At 39.1% G+C, this 12,249-nt stretch overlaps 1 protein-coding gene across 2 annotated transcripts in view; it reads left to right on the forward strand.

Annotated features, from left to right (window-relative positions):
* The first annotated feature begins 1,730 nt into the window (after positions 1-1,730).
* LDB3 (LIM domain binding 3) overlaps positions 1,731-12,249 on the forward strand; it is a 125,252-nt gene continuing 114,733 nt past the window's right edge. For both annotated transcript variants that reach the window (XM_072870095.1, XM_072870097.1), the window contains exon 1: positions 1,731-1,823. In XM_072870095.1, the coding sequence (XP_072726196.1) occupies positions 1,731-1,823 (93 nt within the window). The remainder of the gene's footprint in view (positions 1,824-12,249) is intronic.

Genomic DNA, 12,249 nt, shown 5'->3' on the forward strand with positions numbered 1-12,249 from the left:
TTCTAAATGCTGTTAATGTAAATGTGCCCTCGAGGTATTTGTGAGACATCAGAAACCCATTTTCTTTTCAAGCGGTATGTTGCTATATGTATTGATTTTGGTTTGGGCCAGTTCTACTGGCTGAATGCAACTTTCACTCAAATCCATGTGAATTGCTGTAGTTTAATTTGGACCTCTGACTAAAAAAAATTTGGTTATATGGTTCAGTCTAGTGTCTGTGTGGAGCATAATTATTCCTTTGTACAAATGGCTTTTTTTGCCACTGTGAATACTAAACAAGCACTTCTATTGCCTCATGGTTTTGAAAAATTATTGACCATCTCCTCAGATAAAGATTGAGATAAAGATAGTGTTTGCTCTCTGCCATTTCACCATCAGTTTTTCTGTCACGTTTTAAGGTAGGTGTATGGGCGGAGTGACCTGTTACCAGCGTTCAAACTGAGCTACCTCACTCTAGTGCATTATGTGGTTTTGGTTGGTTTTTTGATTATCAGAAGAGAACCCATGCTTCCCCCCCCCCCCCCCACCTTAATGTAATGGGAATTTCTTTGTAACTGGAGGGTAAAGGCAGGGATGCTGCGAAGATACAGTAGAGTGGTTCTGGAGGTCTTGCACATATTAATGACTTGAAAGGGGTGAGCATTATTTAACATTTATAAATTTATCCTTAGAGCAGAAGCTTTTTGTTTATATCTGTAGTTCTGCCAACACTTTCTCCCCTTCCTGCTTGTTCTCTGTATTTTAGCTATTCCCACTCTAAGGCAGAAATGCTATCCAGCGTTGCTGAACAAGGGTTATAAAGTTTTATGGAACACCTAACAACTGGAATATAAACTATGACAAATCAAAGAATGAATTAAGGAAGCAGTTAGCTAGCTATTTGTATTCTTAGTCTTCCACTTAAGTGTTGTGCCTTTAGAAGACTTGTATCGAAATAGTGAGACAGGTATATAGTGAAACTATGCTTTTGCCACGGAAATTAAATGCTGATTAGAAATAACCAATAATACCTCTATCTGCATTCAAAGAGAATAATTTTTAATTTTCCCTTGAGAAAGCAAGGGCTATGGAGCCAAGAGCCAAACACGAAGTTGTGGGGGTTTTTTTGTGATGGTAAATGCATGTCATATATACTTTTTTCAGTTTAACAAACCAATGCAAAAGAAGGTAAACACTTTTTTTGGTGCCTTTGCTGCTACGTATGGAAAGATGTATGTAAAAAGAACTTGTTTGTAGTACATTATATATCATGGTGCAATAAACATATGCTCTGAAGCAGAATTTACAAATGGCTATGTAGTTGTTAACAGGTTAGTAAAGAGATTTGGGTGTTTGAGATTTTAGCATGGGATTTTGTTTGCTTGTTTTATTACAAAATGTGTTTTGCCCATAAAATAACTGAGCATGAAGAGGGGCTTGAGAAGCCTAGAAAGATCTGTCCCCTTCCCTGGGGGCTATATTAGACCTCTGAGTCATGAAGTCTTTGCATAGTAGGTGTCTGGTTACAAACCTTTTATGGGCCCTACTCAGCTGGGATATCAGCATCTGCATTATAGCTCCCATCTATTCTTAGGTGATATCCCAGCACGACTGAACAGGCAAGGCAGAAAGAGAATTGCTTTCATTATACAAAACTCTTCCCTTGTCTTCATTCTGTTTTTTCACACTTTCTCTGTCTACCCCATCCTTCTGTTCTGCAGTGCCTTGTTGCCTTGTGAAAGAGGTACAAAATGGCTTACAGCGTGACTCTGAATGGACCTGGACCATGGGGTTTCCGACTGCAAGGGGGCAAGGACTTCAACATGCCCTTGACCATCTCCAGAGTAAGTGAGCAAAAAAACTTTGATGAGCTTGTTTAGGTTGGAAAATAGGTCATATGTTTAGGTTGGAACTGGTCATATGTACACTCTGACCTGGCCTAGCAAAATAGAGGACCTTTGCAGCTAGGTCTGAATAAAGAGAATATAATGTGGACTTTAAATATACCAGTTCAAGGTACAGACTGGTATTGATGATGCCTCAGGAAGACAGTTCTGGTTAGTATATTTTTAAGAATGACAATACTGTGTCTTTTCAATAAGCTTCCAGTTCTATTTTGTGCAGTGTTGTCTCTTTTTTCTGCTGATAAGGGGCCTCAATGGTGCTGCCTGTTTGGGGGGAGGGGAGTAGAACAACTATGAATGGGAATATAAAATTATATTTCCAGAAAATAAACATGTAGCTGCTTATAAATTCGTGAAGTCTAAGAGTTAAAACTGGACAAAGATAGGGATACATGTCTCCTCTTTTGGGTAGAGAGCAATAATTGGATGAAAATTAGACATGTCAAGCAGAAGACTTAATAGTGCTTAAAATACGGTCTTAAATTATGCAGAAGCCTTCCATTTGCAGCTGACAAACAACATGTGATTTAATAATTAATTACCTGGTGTATCTCGATTACAGATTAGTCCATTTATTTCCTAGCTGTCTTTTTGTGTGTTTTTTTTTTTTTTTTCCTAAGAGCAATATTTTAAGGTGTTGCAATGGAGTGCTCTTGTTTCCTGAATTAGCTCAGTTTCTTAACAGTTTTTAGCACTGGATGGTTTTCAGGAGATTTGTAAGCGTTTCCCTTACCAACCCTTCTCTTATCAAACTAGATCGTTCTGTGTAACTTCTGGTTTGGGAGCTCTGCTTTCTACTACCTCTTGCAGCTCCTGCCTCTTTTTTTTTTTCTTTTCCTTTTTTTCTTTCTGATAGTCTCAAATCTGTTCCAGAATGTTCAGATCTTTTTAGAGACATCTTGGTTCCTCCACCAATCACCTGCAGAAGGCTTATTTTGCCATGCAATGACAAGAGAGGTTACTTGCATAAGAGTGTTTAAAAGGAATACTGGAATGATTTAATCAGATAAACAAATAGAATGCAAACAAAAGGTCTGCTCCACTGCAAAGAAAGCCACCTACACTACTTTGAGAACTGTTTTTTTTCATAATGAAAAAGTACAGTCTGTTAAGTTGTGGGTACCAAATTGATATCCCTGCAACAATCATGATTCAGAGTCATCAGTGAGCTTCTGAAATCTTAACTATGCATTTCATATTCATACTGTAAAGATCTGTATTATTTGATCTCCCTTATTCTTATGCACAATATTCCTTTTTCTGAAGATAGAGCCGCATTTACCTTAATACTAAGCCCTAGGATGATGAGAGAAACTTTTCATAACCCCTTTTGCAGAAGTGGCATAGTGATTGCAAAGAAGGCTGTTCTGTCAGTGTTACTAAAAACAAAGAAGCAAAAAAACAACTAAAAAAAACCCCTGCCCACAAAAATCAACTCACTTCATAAACTTATGCTAATTTCACTCTGGTAAATAGTTTCGGTATTTCTTTCCTTATCCCATCCAAGGTAAGTACAGAGAGGTGCCAAGATACTTCTGTAGGCATTTTCATGACACTTCACAGCCTGCACTATATGGTGTTGATTATTTTTTTTATAAGTAATTCAGTCATACCTAGAGGCTGTCAGTCAAGGGCTGGGGCTGTGGCACTTGCACTGTATATGACACAATCAGAAATGAAAAACCAGTTGTTTCCCAAAGAACCCATTTTCTCAGATTATGATCTCTTAAAGTATACTCGATATGCCCAAAAGCTATATGATTCTCGTGGGGCTTTTGAGAGCATATGATGAGCAAGAGTGAATCTGCAATGGCTGGATTCCCAGAGGTGTGGAGGAATTACCTCTTCACACAGCTGGCTGCATTTCCAGCAGTAGAAGTGTCAGAAAGCACTGTTATATGTTTTGAACTCTTTCCCAGTGAGGCCCAGTTTTTAGCTGGGAGCCTTGCTTTGGGATGGGATTGGATTTTGTAGCCTGCCTTAGAGGGGAAAAGCAGGCATGCAGAAATGGATATAGCCTCTTTCAGAGGGAGGTGGAGTAGGAATGCCTTCTGGTTGTGATATTATTTAATTGGAACGCAGTGTAATACATGGCTTTTGATGATAATATTCTTAAAGTCTATTTTTTCTTTAGCATCTTTCACATAAATATATCTCCAAACAGATCAGCTATTCCCCTTAATCAGCAATTTGCAGTCATAAGTGAGTTGAGCTGTGAACTTAGCCATAATTGCAGAATACCATGGGGGAAAAGGAAAGCTGTACTTACATTCTCAAGATATTCTTGGAGGGGAGTAGGGAAGGGAAGATAACTGTGAGGAAAATCCCCTTCTTGGACAGAGCATACAGCTCTAAATGTTGCCAGTGGATGCCGTACACTTATCTACGGACTGGTTTTGATCCACAGCTGCCCTGAGATGGGATCAGACTTTCCATGGCAAGATGAGTCCTAAACCCCAAACACTTCAACTTAAAGGGTCTTACAATTGCTTTTAATACCGGACATGCCATGGCCCTTTTGCCTACATATGCGTAGTATCCCTCTATGCAGGCAGATAGGGTTTACGTGCAGACATGCTCATTATACTCTTAACTGTCCCCAAGCAATAAGACTGTCTGTGGGTGGGCTACTGAGAACAAAAAGATTCATCCTTTTTTCTGGAGGCTCTGTGCTCTTCTGTCATGCTGCAAGTCATGCCATGAGAGAGTGGCCTCTGAGCTCCTGCGAAAGATGATGGCAACAGTCTACCACACTGGGACTGTTCATCCCATCTATAGTCTTATGCCTGCATGTTTCCAAGGACCTTTCTGAAAGGGGAAGCTAGTATTGTGTCAGTATGAAGCTAGCCCACACCTAGACATAAAGTGAGCACCCTGGACTTAGGAACTAGAGCTGTGGCTTAGCTGTCTGTTGACCTGTACTCTGTCAGCCAGCTCCATACAATTCCCACTCAGCTTGCACTTCTCCACCTGAGAAGCAGGGGAGAAAACCTGAAGGTCTTTGAAGCCTACTGACAAAAGCTCAATACAAGGTTGTGGCATTGCTAATGCTTTTGTTCAGAAAATGCTCTTAAAGCAGTGGGCAAGGAAGGGAATTACTCAGAGCTGTTTGGCACAACAGTTCAGTTTTAAAGGACTCTTTAAAATGCTGTCTGAGACATTGTATTTTCTTCCCTTCAGGTAGGTCCAGGTGATCAGCTCACTGCTGAATAGTTAACAGCATATGACACAGGAGTCACAGTCAGTCAGCTGGGTGACAGGTGAAAATGTGTTCCCCTGAAATGGATTGTTCTGCTTATCTGTTCTTTATCTAAAAATAAGTGCCTGACTAACATAGGGGGGTGGGGACAGGAAAAGAGGAGAGAAAAAACAAGTGAAGAGTTAAGGTCATTCTGCAGCTTTCACACTCCTTTAACAATGGCATTAGAAAATAATCTGGGAAGATTTTAAAAATAATTTTCCAGTCCCCACCCTGGAGACCATCCTACCCTCTATAAAAATTCTGTTATGAGATGTCACGGGCAGGTAGCAGAGGTAGGAAAACAGTATTGACAGACTCTTAGTAAAGCTGAGCATCTGTCAGTCCTACTGAAATGAATGAGACTTGGAGGTTGTTGGCAGTGCTAAGAGCTGTCACCAGTGGCGTGATCATATGCGTAAATCTGGTCTTTCCAAATTGACCTGGGCAGCAAAGCAGGTTATTTTCTCCTACTACTTGCAGGAACTGTCTGGAAGCAAGCAGAATTCATTAATTTTATAGACCTACTCCTCTGTAAGAAGGCTTTTAGGCATAGTTAATTATGTAAGTGCTGTGTTGCCATGTTACCTAAGATGGTACGATTGTACATGGATGGATGCAATAGCAGAGCCTCTTCATATATTTGTGAATGATTATTGCTGAACAGCAAGCTTTTCTAGTGAGACAGACTGGCTTGCAGGTGATGCAGTGAGCTGAAAGGTATGCAAAAACTATTATAATCTGAGATGGTAGGAACATTATCTAGAATAGTCCAGTAACTCATGACTGGTATATTCACTCTGTGATTATCCATACAGTTTTGTGTTTCCTAATAGAGGGGTTTTTTAATGTTTCCTGGGTTCCAAATCAAAAGCTAGATCCTGAAGCTGAAGGAGACAGTGTTTAAACCAAACAAAACTGTTAGAGAACTATTTTGGCTTTATTCTATTAAGTGAGGAAGGTGTTGAAATCTGGTGATGACATAAGCACAGTGAGGGGCAATGGCAAACACTAATAGGAAGAAAATGAAATTAGCTGATCTGTATACTTATTCTGATACAAGCAGCCTTAAAACAGCTCTTTGTGGGGGGGGAACCCTATTCTTGCATTTCACAGTCCATGTGTCTGGATGAGCAGGAAGGCTTTTATCACATCTGTTGGGCTCTTTCCTTTTACCAGCATCTTTTCCTGATTACTTCCTGTCTCTCCTCCACTCCCTAGCATACATATGTCAATCTCTCGCTGTGACTGCGTTTCCTTTAGAGGAGCCATGTGAGCATATTAATTTCCTGTTGGCTTTATTGCATATGGGGTATCAGTGCCTTACAACAAGGCAAGTGATGGGCAAAGGGAGTCCTTCTTGGCTTTTTTCTTCTATTCTCGAAGGCAGGGAAACCTTAGATTATCCGGGTCAGGCACTATGCATTCTGCAACTGTCATTTGGATGGCCATGTGGTACTGTACATAAATTGTAATCAGAAGAGTGAAGTGTACCTGTATTGACTCAACTGAAGAAATTTAACAAGTTCCGTTGAAATGCTGACTCCACTTCACCAGAGATGGATGCTTAACAGGTGATTCAAACTGCTGAGTAGTTGTCTTACAGCTACAACTGCAACTTCAAGAGGTTTTGTTTCATCTCCAAATGTGAAGTCCTTCACAATACTAAAAGCCATAGATTAGTATTTGTCTTAGTTGATATTCTACACGACTAACAGGTAAGTCACGTGTCCTCTAAAAGCCTTCCTTTGCAACTGCTGTTCAGTAGAGATGTTTCCTTTTTCCCCAAAACTCAAATGACACTGAGTCAACTTCTGAGAGGCGGAGTGAGCCATTTAATGTAATGACTGTCTTATGTCTAGATAAGCTCTAGTAATTTCTTATGCATGGGTGGTTTCACATTCTTCCAGTCTTCTACAGTTTAACTCAAAACAGTTCCTTGTGAGAGGAATATTAAATACTTCCAGGCTGACTTTTAAGAACACTCCAAAACTTTCCTATACATTGTTGATAAAACAACTGTTCTGTGGGCGTCAGCATTGCTTTGGCATAATCTGCTTAATTTGTAGATCACTTCTTGAGCAACAGAGTCACCCCATCCAAAGTTACAGCATTCTGAATTTTATTGCGTACAGCCATTTGTTATATGTACGGATGTGTCAGTATCATGAGAGAGTGCTAGTTACTTTAGATGGTACCTTTGCTTTCACACTAATTTGCAAGCCAATTCTGGTATGTTTACAGCCAGTTATCAGAAATGATTGCATTTCTGTGAGCCTGAACCCTACAAGTAACTCCTAAACCTCCTGATTTGATATTGTTTATTTGAGATGTTCCAGTAGTCAGCATCTACCCTATAAATGACAGTTCAGTATATAGGGCATTCGTATGATATGGTTGCATCTCTCGTCAAACACAAGTGGCATGAGTATGTTGGACAAGGAGGGAGGGAGCAAATTCTCTAGTTGCATTCTTTTTAAATAATATTTATGGGGCCAGAGAAAGAGATGGGTTCTGGGGCCTGGGAATCAGAACATCCCTGGATACTGGGGACTCGATTCAAGTCTCTGCTCCGAATAAAGCAGAGCAGGTTTAAACTTGGCTATGCAGGTGGTCTAAGAGGTAAGGCATTAGTTATTCTGAGGTAGGCAACATTCCTTGTCTTGATCAAAAATACCGTAGCAGGTCTGAGGAGTAATCCCAATGGATGTTTAACCTAAGCTGCTAACACTTTAAGAGAAGGTTTGATTTCAACAAATACCTGATTTTTGTAATACGAAGCAGTTCTAGCACAAGATGTACTATTTTTTCCTTTCTGGTTAAACAATCATGATATAAGAAGCTGTTGTTTTCTTTCCTTGCAGAAAACATTCTGAAAAATCCATGCAGCTTGTTGTATCTTTAAACTCGTAATTTTTTGGGGCAGAGTCCTTGTATTATTATTTTTATTTAAATCTTAGCATCATAATGCAGTGTGATTTGAATGCATGTACTATACTCGACCAAATAACTTTCAGGAAGGATATGGAGCTAACTACAGCTCTTGGTCAAATTATTTCTCCTTTAAATCAAGTATGTGCTTGAAACTGAAAGGCAGCCCCTCTTACCTGTTTGTGTGATTAAAGTAGTCACTAAATACTAAGCTCACTGCTGAAGGCCAGAGGTATATAAGGAGTGTTATGTACCTGTGCAGATATCATGCATAGCTCTATTTAAGGTTCTGTTTCTCAATTCTGCCCATGTTTTGAATTTCAGGAGAAACATTTATCCCTATTAGAATGTAGGCCAGATTAATATGAATAATGGACTGTAATAGCTGAGGTCCTGGCTTAAATGATGTTACATCATCAAACCTGCTGCTCTGACTATTCTGACACATAATACATAACCAGTGGATTTGAAGCCCTTTATTTCACCTGTTAAATGTAGCTTTTTCTCTTTGGGGTGTGATTGTATCTGGATCATCAATGCTCGTGTGGCATTATCTGTGAAAAGAGCTCAGCATATGAAATAATTGGGCTGAGTAGCATCTATGCAGTTACCAACTCAGTTATAAATACTGTCAGTATTGGTGCCGGTTTTACTACTCGTGCCAAAACCACGCTCCATAGTGGCTCTGCAGCTTGCTTTCTCACAAAAGGGAGGGGAACATAACCCTTCCCTTGAACAGGAGGCATAGTATTAACTGTGAGAAACTGAGAAGTTCACAAGTGGGGATAAACATAGTTATTGTGTCTTTATGGAGGAGGAGGAGAAGGTCTCTTAACCTAAGGAAACAGGTCCATAACTCAAATGAGTTACGTTAATTTTTTTCTTGTTTTAACCATGTTCCCTGTCAACTGGATATTCTGGTCTGACAAACTGCTCAGCCTTTGACCTAGAGTTTATTTAGTTGAGAATATAGTTGATGTAGTATTTCAGGAAGTCCTCAGATTTACTTAATTATTATTAAAGTTCATAATTTTGCACATCCTTTAGAACTAGTAAACATAGTAGGAGGTAACCATTTGATTATGAATTTAAATCTGCTGAACTGTTAGGGCTTTATAATTAAAATGCACAATAAGTTTTTTTCAGGTAGAACTTTTTATTAGTGTCTGATGTCTGAACTCAGTAAATGGCTGTCTTCATAACACAGCAAATAACCCTGTCATTAGCTCCATTCTGAATACATTATTGCAAAATGTTCTCTAGCAAGTGGAATGCAAAGAGGGAAATTAGCTCTGCAAATACGTTAGCATTAACTTTCTATATTAGCAACAGCAGTTCCTATCTGGTCACCCTTGTTGTCTAATTAGTAGCATAAAGAGTATGTTATTTTATAACTCTATAAAATATGGGTATTTAAAAAAACAAAGAAACAAACAAAAAACCCAAAAACCTTCAGTAGCACTCTGAAAGTATCAAAATGGTGTACAAAATGCAATGGTGGTCTTTATAATCTAGCATTCATAGTGGACTGAAGCTAGCTGAGAACACAATTTGATATAATTGATTTGTGCGTAACTACAAGTTTCTGCATACAGGTACCTGAGATGCCACCATTTTAATGCATAATATAGTGTTAAATAATGCCCAATATAATATGAGATAGTGCTTTTCTTTTTTCACTGGGTTTTGTTGCAGGCAGAGCTTGATGCTCAATGTGCAAGTAAATTATTAATCCCCATTGAAAGATCACGAGGAAGAGGAGAGGAGGGAGGGAAATTTTTGCTGAACATAGTAAAAATCAATACTTGCAAATCTTGAGGAAATAAATTAATTTAAAACAGTGTCTGGCAATGTCAGCTATGATATACTTTTAAATGAATAATGCTAATTGAAAAGGGATGGCTTATACAGCATGTTAAAGGGCTGTTTCTTCTATACTAGTGTAATTAAAGCCTTAATAAAAAGGTTACCTGAAAGCGAAATCTCACAATAGGCTTTTTGTTACATTTGTCTAAATTTTTAAATCCTAATTTGATAAAAGTATGTTATGATACTTAATAAATGGCACTTCATAAAGAATTAAATTCTTGCCAGTACAGAGTGAGGACAAGAATGTTAACAAGCGTGCTGTTCAGTCACATTCTGTTGACCTATAATTTACATAATCATATATTTAAAAGCAAACAGGTATCACCTGTCAAAATGTGCTTCATAGATGAGAAAAAAAAATTATGTATTTTACTTATCTGCTATCATAACTTAAGGGCCTAAGTGAAATAAAAGCTTGATCATATGAGCCCTGAAGCTTAGTCCAGCCCTCCTGTTGGGTATCCTTTGGGAACAGTTGTAAAAACTTTCATTTTCAGGTCCATGAAGAGTATATTTTTTTTTCCCCAAAATGTGAAGCTGTTTCTGTGTTCTTCTGAGAGATTTCAGGAACAAGAGCACCCAGCTCTTATTTATAGGGGGAAGAACGAACTTTTTTTTCCCACCCACTGACTTTGAGTGTAAGCACTCTGTGTTTTTTTGGAATTAGGTACCCTGAAAATAATTAGTTTCCAGCTTACAAATGGCTCCAGATGGCATCTTGAATGTGCTTCATACAAGGTGACTCCTCTTTTTGTTAGCAGTGGCTAGCAGCCATTTTTCCAGAAAGCCAATGAGATCTTGCCTTTCTTTTAGGAAGATGTAATGGGTCAAATGTCTTAAAGGCGTGCAAATCCCCTGGCAAGGGTAGAGTTACTTTCTGCACCTCCCACATGCATAGCTGGTGTTGTGATCATCTATGCCACAGGTGTTCAGTGCCTGGACACTGTACTTAAATAGGTTTTAACCTTTCCTCAAAATCCTTCCAAATACACTTGATTTGTAGCAATGGCAGCTGAGGATTAGGAGGAACTCAGCCTTTCCTATGCTCGCACCGTATCCCCTCCTTTCCCTTGCTCAGAGTCCAAATTCCAGCTGCTGGGCTATTTTGGCTCCCTCACTTGGTTAGCCATACTTGTTAATACACAGAAACCCTTATTCTCATTAAAGGTAACAGGCTTAAGAACACACACTTACTTTAAACAATTTATGGCTCTTCAGTTTAAAGCCAGCATTAGTGACAGATAGTCTTTGTGGCATGAAGAGAAATAACTATAAGGCATTGTAGTCCTTATTATACCTGGTTAGGGTGCCATGCACACTGTTCAGAAGCCTCTGTGGGATTCTCATGCTATATTTAAAGCATCTTGTAACTTAGGAAGCTATTTTGAATTGGAATGAATGCTACATTTACCTCAAGCTTCTGGAATGGGACATGGTATCCAAAACTCCAAAAATACTACATGTAACCCCAGATTCTGGTACATAGTGCCAATTCAGAATGCTCTGGTATTAGGGTGAATTTGGGCTGCCTTTTCTTGATCCTGGGGGTCACTGGGACCATCCTGCTCTATTTGAGAATGTCAGCATTCTCTCCTTACCTAGTCATAGCTGGTTCAAAAATGTCCAAGGGCAGTTGGTACTATGGCAAGTGTTTAAAAAAGAAATAGGCAGCCGACACAAGATGTTCTCTTTCATCAGAGTTGGCTAAGATTAACTACTTTAGGAAATAAATGGATAGTCTTTCTGCTAATTTTTTGACAGGAGTTGCAAAATATAAGCACCCTCCTGACCTACTGTCAAAATTGCTTTCCTGTCTAGAAGATTCTTGTCTCACTTGTTGACTTAAATTATCTACAATTATTCAAGATTAAATCCTTTTGCCATCTGTATGGGGTGGGGCGGATGAGGATCTCTCTATTACGTGTCCGCTTTGCTTTCTTGATGACAAGAAGTGGTCAAAAGTCTGTAAGTGTCACAGCTTGTTTGAACAATAACAAACCAAATCTATTTGAACAGTTCAATTGCCTACTGCTCAATACTGCTTCTTTTCAGTGTAGCATTTCTAAAATTGAAGTATGTGCTGTGTTGGCATATAGTTGTCCGTAGTTCAGGATGAGTCTGTGGAGTTGTGGATAGCAGGCTGTTGGAGGTAAGCCGCTGATGGAAAGAGTGAACAGATTATTAGGATGCCAGTATTGTTTGGCTGTTTCATCCCTGAGACATAGCAAAACTATCCTCTCTTTTGAGGGAGGAACTGTCCCACACTTGAGAACTGTATGCCTTAGTTGTAGCAGTTGGCTGCAAGGATGAGTATTGATTTTGCTGTGG

Source organism: Ciconia boyciana, chromosome 8, assembly GCF_034638445.1.
Source record: "Ciconia boyciana chromosome 8, ASM3463844v1, whole genome shotgun sequence".
Classification (NCBI taxonomy): Eukaryota; Metazoa; Chordata; class Aves; order Ciconiiformes; family Ciconiidae; genus Ciconia; species Ciconia boyciana.